The 18,154-nt window shown below is 38.9% G+C and overlaps 2 protein-coding genes across 5 annotated transcripts in view; one reads left to right on the top strand and one right to left on the bottom strand.

Moving 5' to 3' along the window:
- The window catches only part of LOC109936781 (rab effector Noc2), a 251,067-nt gene that overhangs the window by 186,024 nt on the left and 46,889 nt on the right, over positions 1-18,154 (bottom strand). The gene's annotated exons all lie outside the window — the stretch shown is intronic.
- The window catches only part of tmem248 (transmembrane protein 248), a 39,206-nt gene that overhangs the window by 11,045 nt on the left and 10,007 nt on the right, over positions 1-18,154 (top strand). For 3 of the 4 annotated variants that reach the window (XM_020521294.2, XM_048612708.1, XM_048612709.1), the window contains exons 2-4: positions 6,176-6,352; positions 10,542-10,827; positions 15,832-15,982. In XM_020521294.2, the coding sequence (XP_020376883.1) occupies positions 6,176-6,352; positions 10,542-10,827; positions 15,832-15,982 (614 nt within the window). Of the gene's footprint in view, positions 1-5,296; positions 5,425-6,175; positions 6,353-10,541; positions 10,828-15,831; positions 15,983-18,154 lie in introns of all 4 variants that reach the window. The other variant, XM_048612710.1, reaches the window with a different exon arrangement.

Here is an 18,154-nt window from a genome sequence, read left to right as displayed (position 1 = left end):
GGGTATCTCCCAGAAATTCTTAAAAAAATAAGCATGTGGTATAAGAAATGTTGCAGCAACATGCATAAAAAAGATTTGGACTAAATAGTTTTGTTCAGATTTTGGAATTCATAATGATAAACTGCAATAGTCAGTACTGTACCCATTTTGTAATTGTTATATATAGTTGATTTGGAAGGTTATCTTGTAATTTATTGGTGACGGTAAAGTAGGAAGTAACATTTAAAGGGTGGTTGCGAAAGGGTTGGAAGAAATGTGGCACAGTAGCAGCGACCCTACCCCCGAATCTGGAGGCCTGGGTTCATGTCCCACCTGCTCCAGAGGTGAGTAACAATGTCTCTGAATAAGTTGAATGGGGTGAAGAAAAATAATGGACACGTATGGAGTGGGCCGATAGGTGGAACATACAAATTAATATAGATGTAATGTATTTTTAATGTATGCTCAACAAAATTACATTGAAAAGCAAAATTCAGCAGGAAAAACCCATCTGCAGCTCAGCAAGGAAATGATCTATGGTAGTAGATCAAAAGAGGCTTAATATTGTAAAAGAGTGTCAAGCCTGAGGAATTGGAAGTGTGTCAGACACAGCAAAAGACTACCAAAACATTGATAAGCGGAATAAAGAGTGACCTAGCCAGGACTATAAAACAATATTGTAAGAGCTTTTACAATTAAATAAAATGGTAGAGATTAGGTAAAATTAATGTTGGTCCCTTAGCGAAAACAGGAAGAATTATTATGGGAAACGAGGAAAGGGTAGAGGCAATGAACAAATATTTTGTGTGTGTCTTTACAGCAGAAGATACAGGGTTCATTCCAAAAATGGCATAACTTAAAAGAGTTAGGAAATTAATATCAAATGAAAAAATGTATTGGTGAAACTTAAGGGACTAAAATCTGACATCCATTGGACCTGATGGCCTACTTGCTAGGGTTCTAAAAGAGAGAGTTGCAGAGATAGCTGGACTGCTAGATATGGTTTTTAAAAATCCTTAATTTCTGGAATGTTCCCATCAAGTTGGAAGTTGTCAAAAACATTGACACTGCTTTTGAAGAAAATGGGAAACTACAGACCTGTTGTCTTAACGTAGACTTGTGGACGTGCTCAAATCTATAATTAAGAAAGCCTTAACAATGCATTTAGTTTGGGTAGAATGATTAGGAGATGTTGTTGCTGTTTAACAGTAGGAAAGTTCTATTTAACCAATTTACTGGGGTTATTTCAGAATGTCACTCTAAGGTAGATAAAGTGGGAACCAGTAAATGTAGTATACCTGGATTTCCAAAAGGTCTTCAATAAGATTTTTCTCAAAAGATTAATAGGCAAGAGAAGAGCTTGTGATATTGCAGATATTATATTAAGATGGACATTTAAAACTAAATAGGTGGGTTGGATTCAGTTTTGAGAATCTAAAAGTTTTACTTTCTCACCTGCTTTCAACCTGACCAAGTATTAAAATTTCCTGCATAAAGTGTATACAGTGGAGCTCTGCCAAGTTGATTGAAGGGACAGAAAATTATAGTTATAGAGAGATACTGGGACTATTTTGGGACAAAATAGGGTAAGAGATGATTTAATAGAAACTGTTAAAGCAATGAAGGATTTTAATTGGGTGAATAGAACTCTTTCTTCTGACTGGAATATTCATGATGAGAGCTCTTGCGTTTTAAAATTCAGAGTGGAGTCTGAAGTTGGAAGAATAAAACTTCTCATGAAGGGTTGTTACGGTTTTACTCCAGGGAATAGTTGAGTCAAAAGTCATTCCATCTTTTGCAGGGATATTGGATAAGTATTTGAAAGAGAAGGGAGCAGTGCACTAAGGTTAGTTGGACTACACTAGCAAGCAGCCAGTACAGTGACATTAGCCTATATGATAGCATTTTCATGTTTTTCCTCTATTAAAACCACATAGACACTTGCCTTACAGTGAAACAGAGTCTGCCTGCTTGCAGCAAGGCATGGACAGCATTCAGACTTGACCTGATAACTGGTAAATACAGTTTGTGCAACATGAGTCCAACCTGGAAGTGATCAATTCTATTTGACAGTTGATAGCATTACCATTAATAAAGCACTTACCATCAACATCCTGGGCAGTCACTGTTAACGAGATACTAAACTGGAACAGCCACAAATACCTTGGCTCCAAAAAGAGGCCAGTGCTGGATGCTCTGTGGTAAGTGACTCGCCTCTTGGTTCACTCAAACTTTCCCACCATCTGCAAGGCAAGGGACAGGAACGTGATGGAATACTTTCCAGTTTGCTGAACAAATGCAGTTTTAACAACACTTGAAATTTGACACCGTACAGGATGAGGCAGCACACTTCTCCTTCTTGACTTTAATCATTCAGTTTCATTTTAGCAAAACTGATTTTACTCATTCACTCCCTCCACCTTGGGCATGCTTGGCGTAGTGTGTAGCATTTGTAAAGATGCACTGCAGTAACTTGTCAAAGCTTCTTTTTTGGGCTTACCAACCTAGTCCCTTACTGCCTCGGAGGATAAGGACAGCAATTGCACGTGGACACTTTCATGTTGTCCTCCTTATCACATACCATTCTGACATGGAAGTAAATTGCATTCCTTTATTACTAATAGTGTCAAAATCATGGAAATCCATACCTAACAACCCTTTGGTAGAACTGCAGATGCTGTAAATCAGGAACAAAAACAAAGTTGCTGGAAAAGCTCAGCAGGTCTGGCAGCAGCTGTGAAGGCAAAAACAGAGTTAATGTTTTGGGTCCGGTGATCCTTCCTTAACACTTTCATGTTGTCCTCCTTGTCACATACCATTCTGACGTGGAAAGGTCTGAGGAAGAGTCACTAGACCTGAAGCGTTAACCTTTTGGAAGTACCCATGCCACACAGCATGTAGCAGTGCATGAAGGCAGCTCACTGCTACCTTCTTGAAGGCAGTTAGGAGTGGCAACAATGTCCCTTCCAATGGTACCCACATCCCATGAGTTAATTTGGAAACAACTGCATGAACCAACCAGCAGTGCTGAATTCCGAATGATGGTTTGATTTTTGCAATAATGTTGTCATGTAACATTCCTTTACTGCATTTTAGAAGTTGTTCAGATGAGATCTCTTATGTAAAATTGATACAAGGGTTTTTTTTATTAGAGTATAAATTTAATACATAAATGGTTATGGTAAGTATTTTCTTTCATTACAGTCACCTAGATGAGTGAGCAATCCGTGACTGCATTTCACAGTGGTGCTGCTGATGTGGTTGCTTATATTTGTAGTTAGTGAACACCTGGTGTATTCAGAACTGCATTGAATGACTTCATTTCTTTTAGAGTTTGGACTTCAAACTTGTGCTATTTGGGTATTCGTCTATTTTTGTGAAGGAAGGGGTTTAAAAATTAATTAGGTCAGTCTTATCAGAACCATGACTTTAAAACCAGTATATAGCAGAGACAAAGCAGGTAACTGTAAGGATCTCTGCAGCGTTAATTGAAGTTTGTTTATATTTTGAGGTTTACAACAGTTGAGAGAAAATATTAAGCCATTAGCTGTCATGGCATTCAGTATGAGCAGATTTATTTTACTTTGGTTCAGTTTGATGGAGATCTGACTGGAGTCAGAAGCAAATATAGTCTCTGTTAGAAAAGAGGAGGTTATTCAGAGCAGTCAAGGAGATAAGTTACCTCAGCAAAAGAATGTAGTTTGTGAACTTTCCAAATTAGAAATGTTTGTTTAGAAATCCGTATTAGTTATTCAAAATGAGAAAATCTTAAGCTCTCAGTTGTGAGCTTAAGGAAAAGGTTCCACAGCTGTCAGGACAGAAACTGAGAAGAAGCAGTGTAAGGAAAATTTCCTCTGGGTTTCGATTACATGTGAAACAATTTATCAGGGAATAGATGAGACTTCATTTGGCCATATGTTTTGAAATCTTTAATTTGGTTTAGCTCATTTTAATTTCTTTTGTGCACTAAGCTTCTATTTAATTGTCAAATCTAAATCTGATTTGTTTCAGTAAAAGACTGCAACATTAAATTTAAAAAAAAACTCAACGTTTGATGAGTCAAGCCAAATTTCATTCTGGTGTCTGATGTGTCTCGTAGTATCTTCAGTAGAGATCATAAGTATATGTATATATAACATTATGGTGACTCATCGTAATGGAGTACATTAACCTTTCAGATATGGGATGATCACTTTTGTGTTCAATTCCAAGATCCAGTGATTGAGCAACAAGTTGAAGTGAAACTTTTTATAATGAAGGTTTGTGGTCACTGAATGTCACAATACTGCAATCCTAATTATGAGAAAGAAATGCATGGTCCCAAGTTCTGTTATGATTGTATAAACAATGAAAATTGCTGTTCCGAATCTGATTGTAAACCTTTTTCCTCTCATTGTCCTCACACTCTGTAATTCATAAAGTCAGACATATTAGTAAGGTCTTCTTGTCACAACAATGAAATGTAATGCTGCCTTTACATGGAAAGGATACTTTATTGTACAAGTTAAAACACAATTAATGAATAAATTGGCAATTTTGAGAAAAAATGTTTGGGAGACAACTGAACATAAGTGTATTATTTCCCCCCCTGAGAAATGTGAATATTATAAAGACAATGTTCATTTACAGAGGAGTGATAGTTGAACTAGACTTGGTGTGTGTTAAGACATGGGAAGGATTTTAGGATTACCTTGCGTGTGGAAAATTGATTGTGGAGGAACAGTCAGAAAATGTGTTGGCGTGGTCATGGGTGCAGGTACCAGAGGCAAGAACAAAGATTTTGGCAGCATATAATCTGAGGCAAAGTCTGTCAACAAAGTGGATGTAACCTGACTTAATTAAGGTAGATTTATGTGTTCACTCAGCTTGGGTTAAAATATGGCATCAAGCTAGGAAGGTCAGACTTGTTTAACTTCAAAAACGTAGAGATGGATAGAGTTGAACTGGGAAAGGTGTTTGAAATGGGAACTTGAAGCAAAGGCTTCAGTCTTTCCGGTGAAAAATGAAAGTGACTGCTACTGCTAACGATAGTCATGACTGAAACACAGGAAGCAAGGTGAATATATGCATGACGAATACTATATGCAAAACAATTTACTGAAATTTTCTAAAATTTGGATGTTAACACTGACTACTGGTGCATGACTTGGCTTTGCATCTACAAATTCTGATTTGTTTTGAGTTTTTGATTTTTTTTCATCTTTTCAGGAAAGGATACTAAATGGAGGCCATATGCTGGCTCAAGACCAGAAGTGAATTAAACCATTGCTCGTGCACACCTCTTTTTAAATTTTAGCTCTTTGTTTTAATCCTGTAGAAGCTCATTGAAGCTGTGCGAGTGTGCAAGACATTGGTTGTGAGCTTCATAACTCTGCAATCAACTGAAATAGTAAAAAGAAAAATGCTGTCAGTAATAATTAGTTGAAGCAGAATCTGAAAAATTAGGTAATGACTTGTGGGTACTAAATTTACATGAGAACTGCTTTAAAACATTCTGAATATGGTTCATTTGATGTTTAAGTCTATTTAACCCTACTGAATAGAGAGTTTGTCAGGTTGGAAATGGAAGGGGATTTATTTGGCAAATGTAAACAACTGCTGGATGTTTTATTTTCCGGAAATTTTCTTAATGTTTGAGGCTGAATTTTAGCTTTGACTGCTATATGAAATCATTGTGACTTTGATCAACAAATCAAAATTCTTACCCAATGTGTATTATAAGCAAGAATATTTTTGTATGCTAAAGTTTTGAATTATTTGTCACAGTGATGATAAATTGGACTGTAAACTGCAAATAATGTAAATTTTAAATGTCTTGGAGCTTTGAGTTTGATGTTTGGTTTAGTGAAAGTTATGTTTGATGTGAATCAAATATCAAAAATGTTTAATAACATTGGGTTTTTCACTCCTAATTGCAAAGTAGCAGGTCAATAATTTCTTATCGAGAGGGCATGTGCAGGATAACAAATACAATGCTGTCTGTCAACATTGTCACATGTAGAAATATTTGTTTTGTTATGTGAAATTTTATTTTCCTGCTTTCTGTTTCTGTAAGTACCACATTTAACATGTAATGGTTTTTCTCGCTCTCTCGCTCTCTGTTCATTCCGTATGATCAATGAGTTGTAGGAAATCTTGCCTCTTGGCAGATAATGAAATCCATTGTATCAGATTTAATTAGTGATTTGTTTTACAGGTTTACTTGATGGGAACCATGCTTACTATCCATCCACTTGAGAACTTGAGGGTGTACATCAGCAACCGTCCTCCACTTGTGGTGTTTATGATTAGTGTCAGTGCAATGGCCATCGCTTTCCTGACATTGGGTTACTTTTTCAAAATAAAAGAAATCAAGTCTCCAGAAATGACTGAGGTATTGTTTCTTTCCTCCGTTCTTATGGTATGAAATAATGCTTTTAAAAAATGTTTGTCACAATTCAAGCTGTAGGCTTTTACAAGAACACAGACACTATTTACATGGATTCCATCAGTAAATGTACTGAAGTGTCACTTTTGTTCTGAAATCTATGGATAGGATGTATTTATTCACTTGGAGCTAAAAACAGTTTTGCTTACAAACCTTGCCTTAATTCAACAAAATCAACTGTAGTGTGCATGTTGTTTGCCAAGTATATCAGCCTTCTCTTTTGCATACTATTACAAGAAGAATCACTATGTAATATTTTAAAATATAAACAGCACTTTTATCCTTGTAAAAATGCCACATTCTTGAACTGTCTCAGTCTTTTTCATTTTACTGCCTCAATCTATGTTAATCTATCATAGAACCCAAGAAAATCTGCTTTGTCAGGTAAAGGCACAAACCTAAGTGTATTAATTATTTCTAATTAGTAGTATTACTAGCTAATGGCATATCATAGAATCTTGGAATCCCTCCAGTGCAGAAAGAGACCATTTGTCCCATTGAGTCCAAATCCCACCCAGACCCAAACTCTGTACCCATAATCCTGCATTTACCATGCATATCCCTAGACACTATGGACAAACCACCTAATGTGTACATTTTTGCACTGTGGAGCACCCAGCAGAACAGGGAGAATGTTCAAACTCCACACAGACAGCCATTTAAGGCTGAAATTGTACCCAGCGCCCTGGTGCTCTGACGCAGCAGTGTTATCCACTGAGCCACCATGCTATCCCATATATTTGGCAACTTAGTGACTTCTGTTAAACACTTCAGGGGTTTGTGCAATAAATTGGGTGCATCTGCTGTCAGGTTTATAAAAGAATAGTCACAGAACTGAGAATAACATTTTAAATAGAACTTTATATAATGACCTTTTTCACAACTTCATTCCATACCTAAGTATATCACATCAATGGATAATTTTTGAAGTTTAGCCCCACTTGGAGAGAAATGTGCCTATGATTTTGCACATTGCAAGACCCAACAAATAAAGATCTGTTGTGATGATGTTCCCTATAGTACCATGAGAATACCCTTTACTTCATCCCATAGTGCCTTGGGATTTTTCACAGCCACTTGAGAAGATGGGTGGGACCTTGGATGATGTTTCCTCCAATGACAATGAATTTTGATTAAGTCTTGTGCTAGTTTTGGTGAGAAATTATTTTAAGTACTGTCCAATAGGATTTTGATGTAAAACTTGTTGCAATCACCATTAATTATCTCACAATTCAAAATATATGTAATATAAAACAAATGGGCAGTCATTCACAAGTAAGTTTTAAGTTTAAACTTTTAGAAATCAAAACTGAAGCTGCTCTCCCTGGCTGTGGCAGTGAATGTATCACAGGGTTTTGCAGTCGAATTGCTTGAACAAAGCCAGCCTTTTGTACGGACCTCAAAGGATAGTGATGATCTAGTGTTGACAGAAGTGTTCTGTTTTTGATAGTGTGCCCAGTTTTTTGAAAAATAAACTGATTTCTTCAAGAGTAGACTATATATTATCAACATGGATTTGAGGAGTTTTGGGAAGAGGAAGCATCAATAAATCACTACATATTGTTAGCTGCATTTTGATTTTTTTCCTTGCTTTTGTGTTGCCTGACATTTCTGAAGAGTCTGACCAATCTCCTTTAATCTCTGCTTTTTGGCAATTGATCATTTCAACAGGTCAATTAAGATAAGGACTGACCTTGCATTATTAAATTCACTGATCAGTTGCAACTTTGAAGTATTCTGATATTCTATATGCATTTTAAAAAAATCTTATCAAATTTTGCCCATTCAAAGATCCCTTGTGTATCTGCACCTCTGTGAAACCCTCTTCCATGATTTTATATGTAGACTTGAATTTGCCAATATTTCACTTGTCAACCTCTCATCTCTGATTTAGATATGCAGTGTTTGTATCCTATCCCACATCAGGTTCAATACACTAGAATCCTGTTTTCTTAATAGTTTAAACTTTTAAATTTTCTTGTTCTCTTTGAATTCCTTCATGGGGATTGCCTCCCTATGTCTGTAACCTTGTCTAGCTCTCAGACTGTGCATTCCTCCAATTCTAGTCACTTGTGTTTCAGCCACTCACATTAACAGCTGTGTTTTCAATCATTTAAGGCTTTATGCTCTGGTATTACCTCTGAATCTCTCTGCTTTTCCTCAGTCCAGTCCTCAAAATGCACCTCCTTGACCAAACTTTTATTCATCTTCCTAAAATCCCCTCCTTTGAATCAGTGAAATAACTATGAAGATTTTTCTGTAGTCCACATCCATCTGGCCCTGGACAGCATTCAAACTTGGGCTGATGAGTAATAGGTAACATTTGTGCTACACAAGTGCCTGGCAACAGCTGTCTCCTACAGGAGGTAATTAATAATTTCCCCATGATATTCAATTCTGTTACCATCACTAAATCTGTCATTATCAAAATCCTGGAAGTTACCACTAACCAGAAAACAGACAGAGTCAGCTATATACACACTGTAGTGCTACAGAGCAGGCCAGAGGCTCTAGGAATTCTGCAGCAAGTAGCTCGCCACCTGGCTTCATGAACCCTCTTCACCATCTACAAAACAAGCTGGGAGTGTGATATAACTCTACTTAACTGGATGAGTGCAATTTCAACAACAGTCAAAATGTTTGACACCGTCCAGCGCAAAGCAATTTGCTTGATTGGCATCCCATTGACCACCTTCAAAACTCACTTCCTCCATCATCGATGCAGCAGCTCATTGAGGCTCCTTTGGCAATATCTGCCAAACTCACGATTTTGGCCACCTGGAAAAATAAGGACAACTACTTGCACGTTCTCCAAGGCACACAACATCCTGTCTTAAAGCTATGTTACTGCGTCAAAATCCTGGAACTCCCTAATAGCATTGTTGGCATACCTACACCACATAGACTGCAGCAGTTCAAGACACTTGCCACCACCTTCTCAAGGACATTTATAGATGGCTAATAAATCCTGGCACAGCCTGTGACACCCACAACCCAAGAAAGGATATTAAAAAAAATCCGAAGTGCTATTTGACCATGTATTTGATATCATGAAATGGTTAATCTTTGAGCTATTACTTGACTATAATGTATCTCCAAGTATATTAATCGGGAATTGCAAGCCTAACCTGTATCTCTAACTTGTTTCAAGTTTGGACTCAAACCAAATGCTTCTTCCCACTATAGTTTATCTTATAAATAAACTCAGACACTGTGGGTTAAATACATACTCTCCTGTATGCAGAGATAGTAGGAACACCTACATCGGTTCGCACTAAACAACTGCACCTTCCAGTCGCGAACCATTTCAACTCCCCCTCCCATTCCTCAGACAACATGTCCATCCTGGGCCTCTTGCAGTGCCACAATGATGGCACCCGAAGGTTGCAGGAACAGCACCTCATATTTCACTTGGGAACCCTGCAGCCCAATTGTATCAATGTGGACTTCACAAGCTTCAAAATCTCCCCTCCCCCTACTGCATCCCAAAACCAGCCCAGCTCGTCCCCGCCTCCCTAACCTGTTCTTCCTCCCACCTATCCCCTCCTCCCACCTCAAGCCCCACCACCATCTCCTACCTACTAGCCTCATCCCGCCCCCTTGACCTGTCCGTCCTCCCTGGACTGACCTATCCCCTCCCTAACTCCCCACCTACACTCACCTTTACTGGCTCCACCCCCGCCTCTTTGACCTGTCTGTCTCCTCTCCACCTATCTTCTCCTCTATCCATCTCTTATCCACCTCCCCCTCTCTCCCTATTTATTTCAGAACCCCCTTCCCCTCCCCTATTTCTGAAGAAGGGTCTAGGCCCGAAACATCAGCTTTCCTGCTCCTCTGATGCTGCTTGGCCTGCTGAGTTCATCCAGCTCCACGCCTTGTTATCTCAGATTCTCCTGTATGCATATGTTCTCCCCTTTTTAAAGTGAGTGATAAAAATAAGATTTACTTTGTAATTTAAATTACTTCAGATCTAATTCTGTGGTTACATTCTAAGTGTAATTCTGATAATGATTAAAGGTGACGGCATCAACCGAAATCATTGTACTAAGGGGGTCGTGATTGTTGTTGGAGTATACTTTAAAAAGTGAAGTGCTATAATTATGATTTTGAAATAAACACTTATGTCTCCTGATAGGACTGGAATACTTTCCTGTTGAGATTTAATGATCTGGACTTGTGTATATCTGAGAATGAAACTTTAAAACACCTCATTAATGAAACTACCACCCCAGAGAGCACAGTAACAAGTGGACAAATGCGATCTTCCACACAATCCCCATCAGTTCTGGAAGATCCTGGACCAATAAATATTTCGGTCTCTATAACACTCACATTGGATCCTCTAAAACCTTTTGGCGGATACTCTCGCAATATTACCCACCTTAGTACAACTATATTTGGACATCAGATCGGACTGACAGGTAAAGAAACTGAAATCTGTTTCTGTACTGATGAACTATGGTGCTGTAAATTTATTTCTCTAGTCTTTAGTTATTGGCTTGCCCTTTTTCCTCTGCTTCCACAATTCAATGTTGTAATATTTTTACAAGTTTAGAATTAGAAGAATTTTGAAACTTAATTTGGTTCAATTCATTTATAATTTTGCATAGTTTTCTTTATCCCACTAATCTAGTTGTTGGATGATTCCAGTTTTTGTTTGATTTTTAATGTATTGACTTTTGATGAAATTGCGGAGAACTTGGAAATGCATGGTAAAATCGGGCTGAGTAAACATGGCTTTGTCAAGGGGAGGTCATGCCTAACACATCTGTTAGAATTTTTTGAGAAGGTAATGAGCAAGTTAGACAAAGGAGAGTCAGTGGATGTGATCTATTTGAATTTCCAGAAGGCCTTTGACAAGGTGCCACATGAGAGTCTGCTAAATAAGAGTCCATGATGTTAAGGCCAAGGTACTGGCATGGATAGAGGATTGGCTCACTGGCAGAAGGCAGTGGGGATAAAAGGGCCTTTTTCAGCAAGGCAACCTATGACTAGTGGAGTTCTGAAGGGATCAGTGTTGGCATTCACAGCTATTCACATTATATCTTAATGATCTGGACGAAGGAACTGAAAAAGGCATTGTCGCTAAGTTTACAGATGACAGAGATAGGTGGAGGGACAGGTTCTGTAGAGGAAACAGGGTGGCTGCAGAAGGACTTGGACAGGCTAGGAGAGTGGGCACAGAAGTGGTAGATGGAAAATAATGAGGGAAAATGTGAAGTTTTGCATGTTGGTAGGAAGAATAGAGGCATAGACTACTGTGTAAATAGAGAAAGGATTTGGAATTCTGAAGTGCAAAGGGACTTGGAAGTCTTACTTGAAGATTCTCTTAAGGTTAACATGCAGGTTCAGTTGGCAGTCACGAAGGCAAATGTAATGTTAGCATTCATTTCAAGATAACGAAAATACAAGAACAGGGATGTACTGCTGAGGCCAGTTCAGACCATATTTGGAATATTGTGAGCAGTTTTGAGCCCTGTATTGAAGGAAGGATGTGCTGGCTTCGGAGGTCATATGAGCAGGTTCACAAGAATGATCCCAGGATAAAGTGCTTGACATATGAGGAGCAGTTGAGGACTCTGGGTCAGTACTTAATGGAATTTAGAAGGATGAGAGGGAATCTCATTGAAACTTACAGAACACTGAGAGGCCTGGATAGAGTGGAAGTGTAGAAAATGTTCCTATTTGGTAGGAGAGATTAGGACCTGAGCGCACAGCCTCGGAGTGAAGGGATGACCCTTTAGAACTGAGATGAAGGTGATGAATCTGTGGAACTTATTGTCACAGAAGGCTGCAGAGGACAGTTCATTGTTTTCAAGAAACTATCTCTGCTTTTCTTAGTAAAGGGATTAAAAGTTATGGGGAGAAGGCAGGAGAATGACGATGAGAAATGTATCAGTTGTAATCAAATGGAGGAGCAGACTCGATTGGTCGAATGGCCTAATCCTGCTCCTATACCTTCTGGTCTTATAGGAGGGAGGTCTTTGGATTCTTGAGACATTGAGACTACTTCAGGGAGAGGTGAGAGCTGTACAAGTTGGATGGTTTAGATCTGAATAGAAATGGGACTAACATCCTTGTGGACAGTTTGCTAATGCTGTTGGGGTGAATTTAAACTAGATTGGCAGTGAGATGGGATCCTACCAGGTAGGGAGACAAGTTGAGTTGGAATTACAAGTTAAAATATTAGTTACTGAGTCTGGAAAGCAGTGGAGTCATTGGCTAGATAAGGAAATTAATTTAGCAAGGCTAATTGGAACAGAGTTAATATATACTTGGAGGCTGAGGAATAAGACAGACGGATTTAGGACGCAAGCATGTGGGATTATTATATCATAGGTAGGAAAAAAACCTGGATGAAAGACCAGGATTGCCAGCTGGTTATTGAGTATTCAGGCAGGATAGACATGTGGATAGAGAAGAGGGGGTCATGATACCAACCAAAGAATCAATTATTAATGCAAGGAGGGCTGATATCTTGGCAACGACCATCAAATGAGATTGTAAGGGTGGACGTATGAGAGAATGCATGTGTGAAGGGCTGCCCTCTGCATTTTCCTCCCAAAGATATGCAGGTTAGGTGGATTGGCCGTGCTAAATTACCGATAGTGTCCAGGGTGTGCAGATTTGATGGATTAGGGAAATGTAAGGTTACAGGGATGGGACGCTGTTTGGAGGGTCACTGTGAACTCCGTGGGCCATCTGGCCTGCTTCCATACTGTATAGACAAGAAATTACATGATGAATGGTAGAATCCTGAAATCATAGTCATAGAATCTCTACAGTATGGAAGCAGGCCATTTGGCCCATTGAGTTCACATTGGCCCTCCAAACAGCGTCCCATCCCAGTAACCCTACATTTCCCTAATCCACCTAACCTGCACACCTAGACACTATCGGTAATTTAGCATGGCCAATCCACCTAACCTGCATATCTTTGGGAGGAAAATGCAGAGGGCAGCATGGTGGCTCAGTGCTTAGCACTGCTGCCTCACAGCGCCAGGGAGCGGGGTTTGATTCCACCCTCAGGTGACCGTCTGTGTGGAGTTTGCACATTCTCCCCATGTCTGCGTGGGTTTTCTCCAGGTACTCCAGTTTCCTCCCACAGTCCAAAGATGTGCAGGCTAGGTGGATTGGCCACGCTAAATTGCCCATAGAGTTCAGGGATGTGTAGATTAGGTGGGTTATAGGGGATGGGTCTGGGTGGGATGCTCTAAGGGTCAGTGTGGACTTGTTGGGTCGAAGGGCCTGTTTCCACGCTGTAGGGATTCTATGATCGATTCTATGATGAACCTCCCATGGGCAGAATGTGCAAACTTCACCCAAACAGTTGCCTGAGGGTGAAATTGAATCTGGGTCCCTGGCGCTGCGAGGCAGCAGTGCTAACCGTTGAACCACCTTGCCTGAAGTTACTCAAGATGGAGGAGCCTTGTGTTTGTGCGTGGACAGATAGATAATATGGTTGAGAAGGAATGTGGGATATTTGTCTTTATTAGCTGAGGCATAGAATGCAAGGGAAAGGTGGTCATGCTGGAACTGTATAAAAAAATTGGAGTACTGTGCGCAGTTCGGATCAGCGTTGTTATAGGAATGATGTGATTGCACTAGAGGGGTGCAGAGAAGATTTACTAGTTTGCTGCCTGGGTTGAGGGTCTGAGTTATGAGGAAAGTTTCGATTGGCTGGGATTATTTTCATTGGAGCAGTGAAGGTTGAGAGGGGACCCAATAGAGAAGTTTAAGGTTTGGAGGAGTGTAGATAGAGTGGATCGGCAAGAAAACAAAAATAGAAATGCTGGAGAAGCTCGGCAGTTCTGGCAGCATCTGTGGAAAAAAAATGTCAATGTTTAGAGTCCTGTGAGCCAGCCAAACCACCTGAGTTTCTCTAGAAATTTGTTTTTTTTTCTTGTTTGCTTTCAATTTCCACCATCCCCACTTGCTTTATTTAAGGATCGGAATGTTTGTGTTTGGATTGGATTCATTGAATCGGATTGGATTCATTGAATACTAAATTCTGCGATTCTTTCAACAGATTTAAATCTACAGCAGTGTGAAAACTTCCATTGAATACTCAATGATTTTAATACATCTCAGCCACAGCTGAGATTTTATTATTATGATTTTTATTACTAGGAGGGTCAATAACCAAAGCGCTTAGATTTGAGGTAAATGGTAGAAGGCAAAGAGAACATTTTTCACCCAAAGGTTGCTTGGAGTCTGGAACTTATCGTTTTAAAGGATGGTTGATTCAGAAACTTTTGCAATGCTTGTGTAGTATTTAGGCCTTCACTTGCTATGTCACAGCCTCCAGGCTATCGGCCAAGAGCTGAAAGCGGATGAGCGTAGTGACATCTTTGTTGACTGGTGCGAACATGATGGGCCGAAAGGCCACCTTCTGTTCTGCAGATGTCTGAGTCTATACCTTATCGAAAGTTCTTCTCGGCATGTGTGTAAAACCACTTGTCCCTGAGAGCTACATGCCTGCAGCACAAACATTCCAAAACACGCTGCATCCAAGTTGTGTCCTTTTAGTCACAGTATCATAGTTCAGCAAAAAAAAAATTAAAAGGGTCAAGCATTTATATGAATTGTCGGCACACTCCAAGATATCACAAGAGGGGACATAATGTCTCTCACTCTATCTCCCACTGTGATTTTAGCTGTAAATAAACAACTTTTTCAATGGTTTTAAATTTCCAGTTACAGTTGCTTCATAATATGAAGTTTGTCAAATTGGTAATGTTGTATGAACCTGGTACCGTTACTGATTCCTCGAAGTGTTAGTGGCTTCAATGTTTTCTACAATATACTGTCTCAGTGCAAACTATTGAGATTTGCTTTAGATTAGCTGTAGAGTTTACACTGGTAAAAAATGTCAGAATCGCATTCTCAAGACATTGGCGATAAAACACTCCACAAATATGAACTTTTATTTAGAAAGGCTGATTGCGAGTAGATACTGGAGGTGGAAATATTTAATGCTTTTGCTTTTGATTATGTTGTATTCTATTTGACACCATTGTTTGTGCAATTGCACTTTCAATATGTCTTGTGTGATGTTTTAAGTGACTTAATTTTACTTATTCTTGCGACAGACTGACTTGAAAATGAGTCTCCTTGTGAATTGGATTATAAAGCAATATTTATTACTGAATAGTTTGTTCAATCGAATTGTGATTAGCAGATCTGCGTATTTCTTGTAGCGTACCTTATTGCATGTTGTACTTCTAATGTGCAGAACTAATAGTTATTACTAACATAACCTTTAATGTGAACATATCCATTTTGTTAAATACTGAGTATCTCTCCAGGAGTATATCACTTTTGGTTCTAATTGTAAGGTTCCTACTGGCATGTTTTGTGCATTCAGTACATCCTGAAACGTTTATTGACTGTGACTTTAAAAATGCATTGTGGCTATTTTATAGGCCATGAATCACATGAAGAAATGAATATTACATTTACTCTGCCAACTTCCTGGAATTCCGATGAATGTGTACTCCATGGCCACTGTGAGCAGATGGTTTACACAACATGCATGACCATTACAGCCACAGCTAATGTTTTTCCTGTCACAGTGTGAGTATTATTCTGGAACTGGTTTGGGTTTTCACACGGCTGTGTTAGGGTATTCGTATTTTCTAACTACCTGGAGTTTTTGAACCAGGAGTGAATATATTGTGCACGGTGAGCGAGAGAGAATATTTTAACTGATAGCTAATGCAGATGGTACGTTCAAACTTGAATTAATTTGGTCCTGGCTGTGAACAACAAATGAATTTGTCTGCAGTGATTTACACTCTTGTCACCCTCTCTACCAGATAATGGTATTGTCCATAACTATACTTTGTGTGAGGAAGCACATATTTAGTTTGGTGTTGTTTTGCCTTGGTGTCAGGAATGGGAAGTCTTCCAAATTATCCAGTAGTACAGTTACCAAATCTTTTAGCAGCCATTAAGAATTTTTAGAAATTAATTTTCTTTCTAGTTTTCAGAATCAGTAGAATTTGGGTTTTCTAGTGAAGAGTTGAACCACAAAGAAAAATCATATCTGGTTAGATTTCTGGTTGGTACAAACCTTACTGATTATAGCTGAGCAATGATAAGTGAGCTCAGGATTCTGGAGGAAAAATGTGACTCATAGTCACCATTTCTGACAGCTACTATATTAAATGCATATCTGTGGATTAGTGGTGAGAACAGAAATAAGCTCAGTTTTCCTCCCTTCCACAACTGATTAACCCTCTCACACCCACAGTTGTGATAACAGAAATAAGGACTACTTGTGTGACATGGGTAAGGGTGTCTGCCATCCATAAAATTGAATCTAAGATTCCTGATTTCAGGAGGGGAAAGCATCAAAGAAAGTGAAGTGTAAACTTATGTAAAGACACAAGAATATTTTATGGCCAGGATTCTTACATAATAAGGATGTTCTGAGAACTTGGTATTTTTGATCTGTCACTTCACTTTACCTGTGTCATCATACTATTAGCTTTGCTTATGTTTTTGGTATTGTACTATTCCATAAGTTGAAGTATTAATCCCTTAACTCTATCTCCTTGTCTGTCTGATAAATCCTTTTGCACAGAAAATTGTTTTCTTTTATGCAGCAGAATCCATTTAGATAAATTTCTTAACTGCCTGTTGGTACAATTAAAACTGGTCAATCAAATTGACTTATGCATGCTTCTCCATTCATTCTTTAGATTCAGATCCTTGGCTTCCATAGAAAGAGCAATTTATAAACTAAATTAACCCTAATCTCCATTCTGGTTCGACGACAGCATATGGAGTTTGTGACCTTGCTTGAAGAATATCTCCCATTTTATAATAAAAATTAAACCAGAGCCTCCAGCTCACTTATTGCGTTAAAAGTAATTGCTCAATGAAAATTAATTTCCCTTATGCATTGTTTCCTTTGAAAAAAGTAAATCAATTGATGTTTAACTCACACCTTTTGTCATCAGGGTATTCCACATCTTAACAAATCAGCTGCTCTGCAAGTGTAATCACTGCTGAGATTCGGGAACCGAGTGCGGTTAGCGCACACGGGTGCTCTGCAGTACCTGAGGGTGGTGCTGGAGTGATCTCATTCAAAAGCTGATACTTCCAACAATTCAGGCTTCCCTCAGTTTCCTATTGAATTTCCATCTGGACAATTCTAACATCTTGGAACTAAATCTACAACGTTCTGACATTGAGGTTAAAATTCAATCAGCTCAGTCAATTGAATTAAACTATTCCACAGATATTCTTTTCAGTTTTTCCTTAAACTGAAGGTTCTTCAAATGGTTGCTGTAGCTGGATAACATATTTGAATGTAGGTATTCTGTAACTTAAATAAATTTCTTATTTAACCCCTTTATTCATTAATGGGATCAAGGTGTTGCTGGTTAGACAGCATTTATTGCCCATCCCTAATTGCCCAGAGGACAGTTCAGAGTCAGCCACATTGCTGTGGGTCTGGAGTCACATGTAGGCCAGACCAAGTAAAGATGGCAGTTTCCTTCCCTAAAGGACATTAGTGAACCAGATGGGTTTTTTCGACAATCAACAATGGATTCGTGGTCATCATTAGACTCTTAATTCCAGGTATTTTATCAAAACCAAATTTGACCATCTGCCATGGTGAGATACGAACGCAGGTCACCAGAACATTATCTGGGTCTCTGGATTAACAGTTCAGCGATAATACCACTGGACCATTGCCTCCCCATATTTAACATTGTTATGGCCCTCCAAGGAGTT

This window comes from Rhincodon typus, chromosome 26 (genome assembly GCF_021869965.1).
Source record: "Rhincodon typus isolate 14 chromosome 26, sRhiTyp1.1, whole genome shotgun sequence".
Taxonomy (NCBI): domain Eukaryota; kingdom Metazoa; phylum Chordata; class Chondrichthyes; order Orectolobiformes; family Rhincodontidae; genus Rhincodon; species Rhincodon typus.
The sequence above is the reverse complement of the archived record's forward strand: the minus strand, read 5'-3'. Positions and strand labels throughout refer to the sequence as shown.